The 17,991-nt window shown below is 33.4% G+C and overlaps 1 protein-coding gene across 1 annotated transcript in view; it reads left to right on the top strand.

The window, feature by feature from the left end:
• The window catches only part of LOC130442641 (ras-related and estrogen-regulated growth inhibitor), a 32,849-nt gene that overhangs the window by 10,663 nt on the left and 4,195 nt on the right, over nt 1–17,991 (top strand). The window contains exons 2-3 of the mRNA XM_056776938.1: nt 10,346–10,402; nt 13,698–13,771. Of these exons, the coding sequence (XP_056632916.1) occupies nt 10,346–10,402; nt 13,698–13,771 (131 nt within the window). The remainder of the gene's footprint in view (nt 1–10,345; nt 10,403–13,697; nt 13,772–17,991) is intronic.

Raw genomic sequence — 17,991 nt, 5'->3', positions numbered from 1 at the left:
TCCCATTCCCAAAAGATGAATCTAAAACTACCAGCGGTTGATTGGCTGGTTGGACTCTAAGCTCTCCTGGAAATAGCACATTCTAGGAACTGAAGGAACATGCCTTAGTAGGCTTAATATCATCAAAACTCTTTCTAATTTATATTTGGGCGCAGAAGAAACTTCTCCGCTGAAAATATATAGAACAATGAGCCGCTCTAAACTAGAGGATCATACATCCCATTCCCAAAAGATGAATCTAAAACTACCAGCGGTTGATTGGCTGGTTGGACTCTAAGCTCTCCTAGAAGTAGCACATTCTAGGAACTGAAGGAACATGCCTTAGTAGGCTAAATATCATCAAAACTCTTTCTCATTTATATTTGGGCGCAGAAGAAACTTCTCCGCTGAAAATATATAGAACAATGAGCCGCTCTAAACTAGAGGATCATACATCCCATTCCCAAAAGATGAATCTAAAACTACCAGCGGTTGATTGGCTGGTTGGACTCTAAGCTCTCCTGGAAGTAGCACATTCTAGGAACTGAAGGAACATGCCTTAGTAGGCTTAATATCATCAAAACTCTTTCTAATTTATATTTGGGCGCAGAAGAAACTTCTCCGCTGAAAATATATAGAACAATGAGCCGCTCTAAACTAGAGGATCATACATCCCATTCCCAAAAGATGAATCTACCACTACCAGCAGTTGATTAGCTGGTCGGACTCTAAGCTCTCCTGGAAGTAGCACATTCTAGGAACAGAAGGAACATGCCTTAGTAGGCTAAATATCATCAAAACTCTTTCTCATTTATATTTGGGCGCAGAAGAAACTTCTCCGCTGAAAATATATAGAACAATGAGCCGCTCTAAACTAGAGGATCATACATCCCATTCCCAAAAGATGATTCTACCACTACTAACGGTTGATTGGCTGGTTGGACTCTAAGCTCTCCTGGAAGTGGCACATTCTAGGAACTGAAGGAACATGCCTTAGTAGGCTAAATATCATCAAAACTCTTTCTCATTTTTATCTCTTCTGAAAATATATAGAACAATAAGCCGCTCTAAACTAGAGGATCATACAAAAGCTGTAAGTAGATCAAACAGAACTGCGAACTAGCGGCTCTCTAACTACGGACCACCTTCAGATACCTAGGGGAGTCCGTCAGGGATTCATACTCTCATCCATGCAATTTAATATATACGTAGAAAGAATTTTCCAGCTGGCATTGAAAGACCATCACAAAGGCATTAAAGTAAATGGCATTCTCATAAATAATATTAGGTATGCCGAAGATACTGCGATATTAGCCGACAACGTAGAAGATCTACAAGAGCTGGTCAATTCTATCAACGAAATTGGAACCAAATAAGGACTCACAATAATCGCGCATACAACCAAACTAAAAAAACAACACGGCGTAGCTCAATTTCGACGAGGAAGTTAAAACTCGGACAGCAATTGCAAAAACAGCTTTTACAAAGTTTAATAAGTTTCTAATCCGCCGAAAAGTCCTCATAAGCCTTAGATTGAGAGTGATAAAATGTTATATTTGGTCAATCCTTTTGTATGGTGTGGAGACGAGGTCACTGAAAGTGAGATCCTTAAACAGAATAGAAGCAATGGAAATATGGTTGTTGCGCAGACGTCTGCGGATCCTAGGACAGGACCAAGGCGTAAACAACATTCCTGGCTTCGGAATATAAGGGACTGGTGTGGTATTATTCATCGTGCAAAAGAGGGGTGCCTTCAGATAATAGATTAGAAGTTTTGGACAAGAGAACACCTACACGCTGCAAAGTGTATGGTACTTAAAGAAGAAAAAACTAGATTAGGTACAGTAGTTCTAGACCTGGTACACAATACTGCCATCCGACTATGTTTAGGTATATTCCAGTCGAATACTGCTAGAAGGTTTCATAGTGAGACCAATGGACCCTAACTCCGGTTCAGATGAAAATATTTCTTTCTGTATCCAGTATATATTGTGGTAATAGAAACAACAAACTTCCTCTCATTATAACAAACTAAAAACCCTGAAACAAATTGATTTTTATTCTTAAATTGACAATTTATAGTATGAAAATATTATCTCTCTAACAGCCCACTGAATTATAATCACCCCTTCGAAAATTTTAAATAAGAGAAGGAGTTGTGTGGCACATTGTTGGGGATTTTAGTTCTCTTTTCAATTTTTTAAATTTGATGCAATCATGATCCCGATAGAAGGCAAAATCCTAAAAAAGTGAACTTTTGGGCCGGTATCATTAACATTTTGAACGCATTTAATGGTTGTTGATGTTAACCATCCAAATGAAATAGATCGATCTATTTAATACCAACAAGACGGAGCTCCACACATTTTTGCACGTACAGTGCAAAATTATATGAACGAGGTTTTCGCAATAGGTGGATTGGAAGATGTGGAACGATCGAATGGCCAGCTAGATCCCCTGATTTGACTCCACTCGATTACTTCTTATAGAATTTAAGGTATATTTTGTTAGACCAGACTATGTTGTTGATTGGAAAGTTAGGATAACGGAAGAAGCACAGTAAGCAGAATTGTTGCAAAATTTGTAAGCGTGAAGGATGCTTCAAAAGACCAGGAATATGCTTAGATATTTTGTTGTTTTACATCAGGACTTTTCTCGTTAGTAAAATGAAGTTTATTTTTTCATAATGCTGTTGAATTGTATCACCAAAATTTCAACCTTGAATGTTTTTATTATATCGATCTTGGAATCTAAAAATATTTTTTTTCACCGTGATATCGTCATTAATCTTTCGACGTATATCCATTGACATTCATTGACTCATTTCGTTGGCGCTCGCTAAGTGTTTGGTATGTACTTACATCAATTAATTTTTGAATAAACGTTTTTTTTTTATATATTTAGTATTGGATGTTCAACGATTTGGACGCGTTCCTAAATCTTGTTTCGAGAGCGCGACCAAATAATTCGCTATTAAAAAACACTACCTATACACCTGTTCGTTTTGTTTATATCAGCAACAGGGACTCAAATATTATTTTTTCACTGTAGATTCATAACAAAAGTTGGTTGAGGATTGGATTATGTTACAAAATTAAATTTATTTGATTAACAACGTATTTATCTCATTGCCAGAAGGATTTCTGGAAGAATTAGCACGAAATGGATTCCATCTGTTCTGTCGTGGCCTTCTCATAGCTAGATACACGAGAGTGGTTTGAAAAGTAATCGACCTCAACCTGAAAATGTCAGCATTTATCAATATACGATGCGTCGAAAGAATCTCTGACTATAATTTCAGCCATTTTGAACGCTTACTTTCTATTTCAGAGATGTATGAATGAGTGGTTGTAAAGATTTTTGTGAAAATGGAAAATATACTAATAAAATTATTATTTTCAATTGATTGTACTGAAAAAAAACGTATCGTGTATTTCCTCATCGAAATTAAATCCTATTTGGTAATGCTGTGGTATCATTTTGAAAAGTAATTCGCTTTTTGACATAGTCAAGGGGTTGTGTTCATCGGTTATCTTAATGCATTCGAAATTGATAAAATAAAGGGGAAAATTGCAAAAAAGCGAATAGATTTGAATAAAAAAGTGTTTTTCCATCAGGACAACGCATCTCCACACACCAAGGTTGAAATTAATGAATTGCACTTCGAATCAATTGACCCCCCAGCTTATTCACCAGAACTGGACCCAGAGACTTTTCCTGTTTCCTAATTTTATAGTTTTCTACTCGCGGGAGAGAGATTTTCTTTAAACGAGTGAATATGACTTATTGAATATGCTGAAAAATGGTTATAGGACTAAAATTTTTCAAAAAAACTCTCATAAACAAGCGAAATAGTTTCCTAGTTATTAGTAGGTGATTACTTAATCAGATCTCTTTAGAAAATATTTGTTAATAACACCCCAATGAAATAAAGAGACAGAGAAATAAAAATATTTGTATTTCAACCCATCAACATGTAATGACATGAGCGAACAAGGTCATTACAATTTAAATATTCCCCAACTGTGTACATTAAACGATATACTTGACCCACAACCGCGTCACTTTTTTTTAAATAGAACAAAACATTGCGGCATAACTCTCTCATACATCACCCAGATTTTTCTTCACAACAAACATAAACAGATCTTTGAAAGTTGAGTGCAAACATTTCATAATTACTACTTATCGAAAAAAAATTTTTGTTACTATTTCCAATTAGCACTATGTTAAATATTTTTGCATATTATACAAGGTCTCAATTTGTCACATTTGTGTAGTCGAATAGGTAATAAAGTTGTTGAAAAGAACCCAGATTCGGCGTTCTTGAGATTGAGAATTGTCTTCATTTGTCTTGCTTTGCCTATAAATATTTCTCCGCTTATTTTTTAAGATAACCGTACCATGTTAGTTTGTGTGCTATTACCAATGTCACTTAATCTTCTCTATTCCTAAGTTTTCGTGCTTCTATAATTGTCACTATATCTTCTCCATTGTCTTAGTTTTAGAACTTTTATAAATGTCACTATATCTTCTCCATTCTTTTAGTTTACACGCTTCTATAAATGTCACTATATCTTCTCCATTGTCTTAGTTTTCGTGCTTTCATAAGTGTCACTATGTCTTCTCCATTGTCTTAGTTTACACGCTTCTATAAATGTCACTATATCTTATCCAGAGTCTTGGTTTGCAAGCTTTTATAAGTGTCACTATGTCTTCTCTATTCCTAAGTTTTCGTGCTTCTATAAATGTCACTATATCTTCTCCATTGTCTTAGTTTTCGAACTTTTATAAATGTCACTATATCTTCTCCATTGTCTTAGTTTTCGTGCTTTCATAAGTGTCACTATGTCTTCTCCATTGTCTTAGTTTACACGCTTCTATAAATGTCACTATATCTTATCCAGAGTCTTGGTTTGCAAGCTTTTATAAGTGTCACTATGTCTTCTCTATTCCTAAGTTTTCGTGCTTCTATAAATGTCACTATATCTTCTCCATTGTCTTAGTTTTCGAACTTTTATAAATGTCACTATATCTTCTCCATTGTCTTAGTTTTCGTGCTTTCATAAGTGTCACTATGTCTTCTCCATTGTCTTAGTTTACACGCTTCTATAAATGTCACTATATCTTATCCAGAGTCTTGGTTTGCAAGCTTTTATAAGTGTCACTATGTCTTCTCTATTCCTAAGTTTTCGTGCTTCTATAAATGTCACTATATCTTCTCCATTGTCTTAGTTTTCGAACTTTTATAAATGTCACTATATCTTCTCCATTGTCTTAGTTTTCGTGCTTTCATAAGTGTCACTATGTCTTCTCCATTGTCTTAGTTTACACGCTTCTATAAATGTCACTATATCTTATCCAGAGTCTTGGTTTGCAAGCTTTTATAAGTGTCACTATGTCTTCTCTATTCCTAAGTTTTCGTGCTTCTATAAATGTCACTATATCTTCTCCATTGTCTTAGTTTTCGAACTTTTATAAATGTCACTATATCTTCTCCATTGTCTTAGTTTTCGTGCTTTCATAAGTGTCACTATGTCTTCTCCATTGTCTTAGTTTACACGCTTCTATAAATGTCACTATATCTTATCCAGAGTCTTGGTTTGCAAGCTTTTATAAGTGTCACTATGTCTTCTCTATTCCTAAGTTTTCGTGCTTCTATAAATGTCACTATATCTTCTCCATTGTCTTAGTTTTCGAACTTTTATAAATGTCACTATATCTTCTCCATTGTCTTAGTTTTCGTGCTTCTATAAATGTCACTATATCTTATCCAGAGTCTTGGTTTGCAAGCTTTTATAAGTGTCACTATGTCTTCTCTATTCCCAAGTTTTCGAGCTTCTATAAATGTCACTATATCTTCTCCATTGTGTTAGTTTTCGTGCTTCTATAAATGTCACTATGTCTTCTCCATTGTTTTAGTTCACACGCTTCTATAAATGCACTATATCTTCTCCATTTTCTCAGCTTTTGTGCTTTAAATAAAGTCACTACATTTAATCTATAGTCTTAGTTTGCGAGCTTTTATAAATGTCACTATATCTTATCCAGAGTCTTGGTTTGCAAGCTTTTATAAGTGTCACTATGTCTTCTCTAATCCTAAGTTTTCGTGCTTCTATAAATATCACTATATCTTCTCCATTGTCTTAGTTTTCGTGCTTCTATAAATGTCACTATATCTTATCCAGAGTCTTGGTTTGCAAGCTTTTATAAGTGTCACTATGTCTTCTCTATTCCTAAGTTTTCGAGCTTCTATAAATGTCACTATATCTTCTCCATTGTGTTAGTTTTCGTGCTTCTATAAATGTCACTATGTCTTCTCCATTGTTTTAGTTCACACGCTTCTATAAATGCACTATATCTTCTCCATTTTCTCAGCTTTTGTGCTTTAAATAAAGTCACTACATTTAATCTATAGTCTTAGTTTGCGAGCTTTTATAAATGTCACTATATCTTATCCAGAGTCTTGGTTTGCAAGCTTTTATAAGTGTCACTATGTCTTCTCTATTCCTAAGTTTTCGTGCTTCTATAAATATCACTATATCTTCTCCATTGTCTTAGTTTTCGTGCTTCTATAAATGTCACTATATCTTATCCAGAGTCTTGGTTTGCAAGCTTTTATAAGTGTCACTATGTCTTCTCTATTCCTAAGTTTTCGAGCTTCTATAAATGTCACTATGTCTTCTCCATTTTCTCAGCTATCGTGCTTTAAATAAAGTCACTACATTTAATCTATAGTCTTAGTTTGCGAGCTTTTTTAAATGTCACTATATCTTCTCCATAATATTAGTTTTAGTACTTTTATAAATGTGACTATGTCTTCCTCATTGTTTTAGTTTACACGCTTTTTTTATGAGTGTCATGAGTGGCACTATGTCTTCTCCATTGTCTCAGTTTTCGTGTTTTTAAAAACTTCACTATGTTTTAATTTGCTTGCTACGAGGTATACCCACAATTTAAGTTCTGTTTTTATTTCTATGCAAATTTACAATTAGTGCTTCTGTTATGGAATTTCCGCAAATTCCACGATCACAATTCATAAAATACTGAAATGAAATAATCATGTTGGGTATCCAAAATTCTTACTCACAACACAAAAAACAACGGAAGGGCAGTGCACTTCAGTTTTTGACTACAATAAAGACGATACGCGTTTCTGTAGACGTTTATTTATATATTATAACCGTAACGGAACTTGCATGATACAAACGAAGAGACAACTGATAACGACCCCAAAATATGAAAAGATCATATCTGAGAGGTGATAAACATCGATTATTACAGCTAATACTTAAAGGCAAAGTCGAGGAGCCGTTGCTCAGAAGTATTCGATACTGGTCTGGCATAAGAAGGGCCGGTGAATTTTTTCGATTGGCAGAGGACCACGCAGCTTTTCCAATAGTGAACACCAACGTCAGAGAGACCAGTCAAGACTCATGAAAGTAGAAGAAGAACGGAGTTTCTCGCACTTTGAGAAAATGTTGATAGAGGTTTCGTCCTCTACGTAGAACAATCTACCCCGATAAGACTTCTGTTAATATTCGTAGATTTTTCTTGATAGATTTAATAGAGTTTCTTTGCATGTCTCAATACCTGTAGCTAATTCTAGTGTTTTGTCCATTGTCTTGTAGCTATAATGATTTTAAATCGTTTCAAACCAAAATAACTTTGGTAAATTTCGCTGACCCTTCGTTTTTTGGTTCTAGAAAATCGAAAAATCATCCGAATTTGATGAATTTTTTTTTGAATTCTTCGTTTTTACGGCGAATTTGTGAGAAAAAATATGGGAAACATCTCACCTGTAGATTTCAACTAGTTTTATGACATTCAATGTCATCATAAACTTTTTTCCAAACATCAAACGCAGTTCATATATTTTTTTGTTAATCTACACAAAAAAAACGAACAATTTGGGAAAAAAAATATTGAAAAATGTTTGTTTCTTCATTTTTTATCGCACTTAAAGATTTCATACGGTTTTCTGTATGGTTTTATATAATTTTATGACTTAAACAGTCAACCTTAGTAAGATACCATTTTTTGAATGGTGAAAATTCTCAGTTTTTCAAATTTAACTTTTAATATTGTACACTTAATTACAATAAGTGATTTCAAGAATGTTTTTGTTCATATAACTTTAATGATTACTCAATAAAAAAGCAGGGCCGGATTAACGGATTAAGATTTATAAGGCCCGGGGCTAAAATAATGACGGGGCCCCCTTAAGGAATTCGAAAACCCGGAAAAATTCACAAAATATACTATTTTGTGAATACTTTAGATTTGTGGCAACAACACATTAAAAAATACAGAATGATTTCCAAATGATGGGGCCCTCTTGGACCTGGGGCCCGTGGCTATAGCCCCCCCCCCCAAGCCCCTAGCTTAATGCGGCCCTGTAAAAAAGGTAAAAACCATTATATGTGAAAAAAGGTCGATTTTAAGAGAAGACAACATGATAAATCAACATTTTTGTATAAATTTCTTTTTCGTTTATTTGTGTAGATCATGAAAAAAAATATAAGAACTTCAATTGATTTTTTGGAAAAAAGTTATCAACAATTATACATGAATGAGTGCATTTTCATGAACATTTAAAGCCCTGAAACCAATATAAGTTTCCATTTTTTTTATTCCCAAAATTTTTTCCGTAAAGAAGGAAATTTAAAAAAAATCATCGAAATCAGATGATTTTTCGATTTTCTAGAGCCCCGAAAGTATAAAATAACTTGTTTTGTCATAACTTGAAGTAGATTTATAATTGATCCAAATCTGATATTTTTTCGTTAAAATTATAAATATAGAGCGTAAAATTGATGATTTTTTTCATTGAAACAGATATTTTCAATATCCGATCGTGTTAAAAAGTGTGTCAGTCATTTTAAAATTGTGTCAAGAAACTTTTTTCACTCTCTCTTTTACCGTTATGAAAAAAAGTGTTAAGTTCAATTGGATTGTTTTGGTGACAGATTTATAAACAACACAAAAATATTAGAAATGTCTTGCCAACAACATACCACAAATCAGAAAATAAAAAAAAATCTATCTCTGTGATGAACCGGCAGTAAAATATTAAGGACGATCTAAATAATATATAAATACACTTACAAGACGTGACAAAATGATTTTCAGAATTTTATTTTGTAAATATTAATAATGGCGAAGGATAGAGAAAGTAATTATTGAAATTTGGCGCTATAGTAGAAATTTAGGAATTATTTTAGGAAATTATTATATTTATATTCAAGATAATGGACACCAGTAATCAAAGAACTTGTGAAACTTATATCATACACACACAGAATTTGAAAACTACTGTCAAAGAAATCAGTTTCATCCAATTTCACTGTTGTGTTTGTTTAAACTAAATAGTGGCGACGAGATACACGCACAGTTTCTAGCTGCGTTCAAAGAGCAACAGAAGAAGCTACTGGACACGGTTGTTCAACAATCTACTGCCGCTTCGACTGCCGCCGTTCAAGCTGCTATTTCTGGTGCTGACCTTGTCCTTCAGGTCAGTTCAATCTTGCACTAATTCAATCCTTCGATTCAAAGAAAGAATCCTTCAAAATATATCTCCAGAGATTCAAAAATTACACGAAAGAGAAGAATACTTTAACCAAGCTTGAAATATGTGTATAGTTTCTTTTGAATTCTGTAGGTCCCTCGACTTATGACTTTCTCAACTTTCAAATTTCGCCCAAAAAAAACCTGCTGATCCTGACAATACTACATTCCGTAATATTGAAATTTTATTTTATTTGTTTTATCTTTAGTTATTTTTTAGTTTCTGAAAGCTTTTGTCTACAAATTGTGACAATTTTTTGACAATAAAGCCTTTTTCTCTCTGTATACAGAGTGTTTTTAGAAATACTCTGTACAATTAAGAATAATATCAATCATTTATTGTTCAAATATAATATTTAATGAGCTAGATGCACATAAACACTTTGAAATGTTCCAGAAACCAAAACGTTTCAATTGACCTCTTTTTTCGTATTCTGTAGTGAATTACAGAACATTCTATTAAGTTCAAATCAGTACAAATTGATTTTAAACAGATGCGTTCTTAATAAATATCTAATTCTCAAAATATTGAATTGACAATAAAATTAGTGATAGTAATAGATTTTGATATGAAGCAGGTATTATGAAATTTTGAAAGCTCTATATACAAAAATAGCAAATTGAGTGTTGGCAGCTAGTTTTAAATATTTATAACCTCAAAATATAGGCCGGAAAATGTCAATTTCGGTTATTCCATTATTAATCGAATGGAATAAACAAAGTGTTTCCTAACAGATTATGTAATACGTAAGTTGTCCGTGAATTTCATGAAACTAAAAATACTTTGTTTTATTTTCAGCACTATCGGTAAGATTTTTGACGAGGCGGTACATAGGAGAATACGATCATCAGGCAGGTAAGCTAATATACAATATGTTCTATTTTAAAATAGTTTGTTTGTGACGTTAACGACATCAAAAACATCAAAGAAATAACAACTGAGTAAATTAATAAAACTGTAAGTCACCATGACTTTGTTTTATTAATAAGTATAGAAAATGGAGATACAATTTTTAGGAGTGGGACTTTTTTCGATTAAATAGCTTCTTTTACTTCTAATTTCATATGCGAATCATTCAATAAGTTTGTTGGAAATATCATTTATACCCAAATGTTCTTTCCCTATTTTAAATGAACCTTAAACCGCACATTAACAGATATCCTAGTTTGTCCAACATGTTTCCCATAACAATTTCGTAAATAATCGTTCCCAAATTTATCATTAGTATTAATTAACGATTGTTTCGCCAAAAAAACATATTTTCTATAAATAAAATTGAAAATAAAACCAATGAATTCCAAAGGTTAAATAGAATACTTCTTCAGGATGACGCCATCCTATTACAACTAAAACGACTTGAAAGAATTAATCTATTTGCTAAAACTGTCTTCAATCGAAATCTTTCCGATGCTTGGATAGCAGGATCTTTAATAGATAGTGCCTATTCTCTCTTCGTTTTATTTTTTCTTATTTTTGTCTTTCCTATTAGTCGTGATCCAGCTGATTCTTCGGCCTTTTCCTATTCGAAATGAACAAGGTGTTCCTTAAACCGCACATTAATAGATATGCTAGTTTGTCCAACATGTTTCTCATCACAATTTCGTAAATAATCGTTCCCAAATTCATCATTAGGGTTAATTAACGATTGTTTCGCAAAAAAAACATTTTTTCTATAAATAAAATTGCAAATAAAATCAATGAATTTGCTAAAGCTGTCTTCAATCGAGATCCTTCCGATCCTTGGATGACAGGATCTCTAATAGGTAGTGCCTATTCTCCCTTTGTTTTTTTATTTTCGTCTCCCCTATTGGTCGTGATCCAGCTGATTTTTCGGTCTTTCCCTATTCTAAATGAACAAGGTGCTCCTTAAATCTCACGTTAATAGATATCCTAGTTTGTCCAACATGTTTCTCATCACAATTTCGTAAATAATCGTTCCCAAATTCATCATTAGGGTTAATTAACGATTGTTTCGCCAAAAAAACATTTTTTCTATAAATAAAATTGCAAATAAAATCAATGAATTCCAAAGGTTTAATAGAATACTTCTTCAGGGTGAAGCCATCCTATTACAACTAAAACGACTTGAAAGAATTAATCTATTTGCTAAAACTGTCTTCAATCGAAATCTTTCCGATCCTTGGATAGCAGGATCTTTAATAGATAGTGCTTATTCTCTCTTCGTTTTATTTTTTCTTATTTTTGTCTTTCCTATTAGTCGCGATCCAGCTGATTCTTCGGCCTTTTCCTATTCGAAATGAACAAGGTGTTCCTTAAACCGCACATTAATAGATATGCTAGTTTGTCCAACATGTTTCTCATCACAATTTCGTAAATAATCGTTCCCAAATTCATCATTAGGGTTAATTAACGATTGTTTCGCCAAAAAAACATTTTTTCTATAAATAAAATTGCAAATAAAATCAATGAATTTGCTAAAGCTGTCTTCAATCGAGATCCTTCCGATCCTTGGATGACAGGATCTCTAATAGGTAGTGCCTATTCTCCCTTTGTTTTTTTATTTTCGTCTCCCCTATTGGTCGTGATCCAGCTGATTTTTCGGTCTTTCCCTATTCTAAATGAACAAGGTGCTCCTTAAATCTCACGTTAATAGATATCCTAGTTTGTCCAACATGTTTCTCATCACAATTTCGTAAATAATCGTTCCCAAATTCATCATTAGGGTTAATTAACGATTGTTTCGCCAAAAAAACATTTTTTCTATAAATAAAATTGCAAATAAAATCAATGAATTTGCTAAAGCTGTCTTCAATCGAGATCCTTCCGATCCTTGGATGACAGGATCTCTAATAGGTAGTGCCTATTCTCCCTTTGTTTTTTTATTTTCGTCTCCCCTATTGGTCGTGATCCAGCTGATTTTTCGGTCTTTCCCTATTCTAAATGAACAAGGTGCTCCTTAAATCTCACGTTAATAGATATCCTAGTTTGTCCAACATGTTTCTCATCACAATTTCGTAAATAATCGTTCCCAAATTCATCATTAGGGTTAATTAACGATTGTTTCGCCAAAAAAACATTTTTTCTATAAATAAAATTGCAAATAAAATCAATGAATTCCAAAGGTTTAATAGAATACTTCTTCAGGGTGAAGCCATCCTATTACAACTAAAACGACTTGAAAGAATTAATCTATTTGCTAAAACTGTCTTCAATCGAAATCTTTCCGATCCTTGGATAGCAGGATCTTTAATAGATAGTGCTTATTCTCTCTTCGTTTTATTTTTTCTTATTTTTGTCTTTCCTATTAGTCGCGATCCAGCTGATTCTTCGGCCTTTTCCTATTCGAAATGAACAAGGTGTTCCTTAAACCGCACATTAATAGATATGCTAGTTTGTCCAACATGTTTCTCATCACAATTTCGTAAATAATCGTTCCCAAATTCATCATTAGGGTTAATTAACGATTGTTTCGCCAAAAAAACATTTTTTCTATAAATAAAATTGCAAATAAAATCAATGAATTTGCTAAAGCTGTCTTCAATCGAGATCCTTCCGATCCTTGGATGACAGGATCTCTAATAGGTAGTGCCTATTCTCCCTTTGTTTTTTTATTTTCGTCTTCCCTATTGGTCGTGATCCAGCTGATTTTTCGGTCTTTCCCTATTCTAAATGAACAAGGTGCTCCTTAAATCTCACGTTAATAGATATCCTAGTTTGTCCAACATGTTTCTCATCACAATTTCGTAAATAATCGTTCCCAAATTCATCATTAGGGTTAATCAACGATTGTTTCGCCAAAAAAACATTTTTTCTATAAATAAAATTGCAAATAATATCAATGAATTCCAAAGGTTTAATAGAATACTTCTTCAGAGTGATGCCATCCTATTACAACTAAAACGACTTGAAAGAATTAATCTATTTGCTAAAACTGTCTTCAGTCTAGATCCTTCCGATCCTTGGATAGCAGGATCTCTAATAGGTAGTGCCTATTCTCCCTTTTTATTTTCGTTTGATCTGATCTGATCCAGATAATTTTTCGGCCTTGGATATTCATTTGAAATTATGTTTTATACTTATGAATAATTGTCTATTCCTTACTAGTAGAGCTGCTTTGTTATCCTAAAAGTTTTTTTCAATAAAACATACATCAGTATTATATAATTTTTACTGTGTATCCTTTTTTCAGAAACTAGATATAAACATGAAGTTGTGGTGGACAATGAACCCGTTCTATATGAGATACTAGACACGTGTCCAAAGGTGAGTTATACAAAAAGCTCTTATTCTATCATCGAAACACTGATTTGTTTTATTTGAGGTGTAACAGGTGCTGTAAAATTCGTACACAAATGTTTGGAATATAGTCTGGAAGGTGCAGTTGCATTCTAGAAGCGATGTACGTTATCCACTAATTTTTAAACTGTAGATTTAAATAGATGTTAGTTGGCGCCACTTTCTGGTAATGAGATTTCGATATCAAAAAAATGTATCATCTGCATTGAACTCATGTAAAAACGTGTTCATCGAACCCGGTCCAGTTCAGTTAGTCTCCCACAAGCTGATTGCTGTTAACGCACATGACGATTTTTTTACTAGCATACTGTCTGAACACTTTTCTTATTTTGGAGGTTATATAAACATTCCCTGCGTTACCCAGCCATAAAGTCTTTTAAACTTGTTCATTTGACATGTTAAAACTCCTCTCATAACATTATTTTGATCTGGACTACCGGTTGATTTCAAACGATATTCTAACCGCGCGCGCGGTGCCCTGTATCTCAGAAACGATTCACCGTATGAAAATATTTTTCAAACAAAAGTTGTAGAAAATTCAATTACAATCTGACGCGCGTTTCGATAACCACGTTATAGTCTTCAGATACTGAAGGTAAACTAAAATGAATCTGATACATCTCAATCCTGTTTATAGAAAAGGATTGGAAGGAATTTTTAGCAGAGTGGATTTTAAATTGGTTTATAAATCCAACAATACATTGAAATAATTATTTAGTAATCTTAAGAATAAAATACCAAATTTGTAAGAGTGATTTATATGTAATTAGTTGTGGTGGTTTTGACGAGAAGTATATCGGGCAGACTAAGAGATCCGTTATTGTCCGGTTTAAAGAGCATGTAGGTCATTTGAAATATGGACAGACCAAAAATCCGGTAAGAGTAGTTTAAATAGGAACGAAGGACCAAATTCCTTACAGCCTTACTCTATAGTTTAGTAGTCAAGGAATAAATGTGGAGATTCCCGCCAAGGAATTCATTTGCGCGGGAGAAGGTTTATGGTGGGAAAATTTAGTATAAAACAGGTCAGTTAAGTCGTTGGGTTTTAGTTTACCTTCAGTCTCTGAAGACGACAACTTGGTTATTGAAACGCGCGTTAAACAATGTAATTGTGATTGTTAGGATTTAAGTTTTTTTTGCATAATATTAAACAGAACTAATCTTGGTGTGAATTAGTATAAAAATTCTTCAGATTCCTTATCTCTTCTGTAAATGGTATCCCTGTCACGTATCAAGAAAGTTTTTTCTAATCACAATATAAAAGTTGACATGCCAACAGAAAAAAACAAAACATCCCTACAAATCCTAGAAATCTGCCGATTACCTCATTCGGTTAATAAATAATTTATGACACTTTAATTGACTCACTGATTTATAACTTATGATAATCATAAAAAATATAGAATTTGTATCAATTTGAGATTTACAAATTTTATTTATTCCGAAAGTTTATCTACACACAATTATTTGTTATTTTTTACTGCACATAACTTCGTTTCCAATACCGTCGTTTATTTTTCAACGTAGTTAGAATTGTAAACTTCCTAGAAACGGAATTTTATCCAGTCAGTAGCTTATTTTTTATCGTTTCATAAAAATATTGTTATACTACGGATTTATGATTTGTGCAGAGGTGGAACGTCTCCAAAAATAATAATCGAATCACGAAAATCTACAAAAAAAACTACTACCGAAGGAAGTATTTGGTTTTATGTTATTTCAAAAATAATACAAGGTCAGGGCGCATTCTATTTCATCATTTTTGAAGTTGGGACTATTTTAGAATGTCTGTAGCGTCTTTCATGAACGATACAAAGTCGAATACTGCGTATCTTGATGAATATTTCAAGTATCTATGAACAACTCAAATAACACTCGTATGACAACACGTTCTGAGTACGTTCACCATTAAAAGTGTCAAACTTTATGTTGTCAATGTCAAAGTTGACATATTCAAATCAGTGTTGCCATATCTCAAAACTTATGTAGCAACCATCATATACTGACTCCAAAATAACGAAAGAGCGAGTGAAAAGTTTTTTTTTTCAATTACTTACATTGGGAAAGTAACACATATTATCCAAGAAGGTCCAAGACGCACCTGTTGAGCGGTTGAGGTAATTCTGGGTGTTGAATCCGCAGCTTTGAATTCGATTCTACAAGATCATTGTCACGTGAAAAAACAGTTAAGGGGTTCATCCCATGTGAGAGCCTGTTTTTTAGGGATTTCTTAGGATTTGTTTTTCAACGACCAGTAAATGGATAGAGCTTTAAGTTTGTTATCATTTATTGAACTTGAGTTACAGCGTTGTGAACACCCCCGCCTCGAAAAAATGAGCTGGTACTTCCTCAACGATTCCGGCTGATTGGCTTAGCTGAAACAAAAAAACGGGGTTCAAATCTGTAAGCCAAAACGCATGAAATGGACTATTATCAAATGAATGTACAAAAAATTGCATTTCCATGCGTTTACGTGTGTTGAGTGTTGAGTCATTCGATCAAGCCGTTTTCGAGATACGATGGAGGAAAGTTTGAAAAAGACAGTTTTGAGGAAAACGCGTTTCAAAGTTTCAAGTCCATTTAAAACTATGAAAATACCAACTTACCCTCAATCGGCGATGTCTGGTCCATAAAGTATTCCTTCCTCTTCCTCTTGAAACTCTTTTGAAGCAGATTGTTCAGCTCTTGAGTCGATCCAAGCTTGTTTAACGACATCACTTACACGTTTGTCAACATAAGTATGGGGTTCGCGGCCAATGGGGCATCCCATAACCAACATTACTTTTAAAACACCTTCAAAACCTTCGTTAAAGATGATAACTGATAAGTAGCCCAATCTTGGGGCCAGAATGAAGATGCTTAGGAGCAAAAGTCCAAATCAACGAATTACAACGCCATTTACACCACTGAAAAAATTGTTGGATATGGTATTTTTTCAAAGATAGTATTAGTTAATGAAGCAAACCTTTGTATGATATTTCTTTCCGATAATACGAAAGTTCTACATAATAAACCAAAAATTATAATTGAATTGAATAGTCAAAATATTAGTTTTATATCGACGCTTATGGTTTCGTGTTTTAAATTGAACGCTCAAGTGGCAAAATGTAAATATTTTTAAAGTTTAAAGTACCCAGAAACGATTTTAACATTGTAAACAATAACCAAAATAACTTTCCTTGTCTTTATTAGTTAAAACAATGAATAAATCAATTCACACTTCAGGATATTAGCCCAATTTTTTCAATAAACATCAACATTTCTTGAGAATACAGAATTGACGAAACGAGATAAAACTGCAAGGGATCTCAACATCGCTTCCTACAGTTAGCAATATCTGAAAACACTAATTCACTTAAAATGGCACGTAGAATTATGAAGAAGACAGTTTTATCACGTTTTTCCATTCCTAACGCCAGAGTTCTTCATAATTTTTATCCTGCATCAAACTAAGACTTCGAAACTCCCATACGAAACTGTTAGATGGGATTCCGTCATTACCCTATAGGGCTCGAGGGTGTTAATTTTACTATTTGGTTAATTCTTGTGAAAAGTTTCCATTCCTTTCAATCTTGCGTCAAATTTTTCACTACAATCCACGACCTACCCTTCTTGTGTGTTGTCCCGTGTTGTCTTCCTTTCTTTTGTCTGGCATTTTACTTCCCTATATTTTTCTAACCGGCACTGTGTTATCCAACGTTTGTAGGTTGCCTCATCATCGCTTTTCTATGAATTTTTCTATGGGTTCTACTTCTAAATCTTTTCTAAGATGCGAGTTTTTGCGTCTGTGATTTCTAGTTACTCCTTCTACTTTTCTATTATCTTTTTGTCAATACTCCAGATTCAAGCACTATGTGAGAATTGATCTTTGGCACAAGATTTCTTTTTTTGTCCATGGATCTCTTGCTTAATACTTTGGTCGCTTCCTCTATTCTACAGTGTCATTCATAAGAACCGGATGTTTTTAAAATAATCATAAAAAATTGAATATTTACTCTACTTTATTGGTACAGAAACACTCGTTAAATCATAGCATTTGTTACTTACTTACGAAAAATTATGTCCATTTTGGACAATACATTGTTGTAGCCTTTGACGGAAACTGGCCTCAATTCTTTACAGCATGTCTACATCAATGTGGGTGACGTGTCGACGAATTCCGATCTTTAGGTTCTCCAAAGTACGCG

The sequence above is a fragment of the Diorhabda sublineata genome, chromosome 4 (genome assembly GCF_026230105.1).
Source record: "Diorhabda sublineata isolate icDioSubl1.1 chromosome 4, icDioSubl1.1, whole genome shotgun sequence".
Classification (NCBI taxonomy): Eukaryota; Metazoa; Arthropoda; class Insecta; order Coleoptera; family Chrysomelidae; genus Diorhabda; species Diorhabda sublineata.
This window is presented reverse-complemented; position numbering and strand designations above follow the sequence as displayed.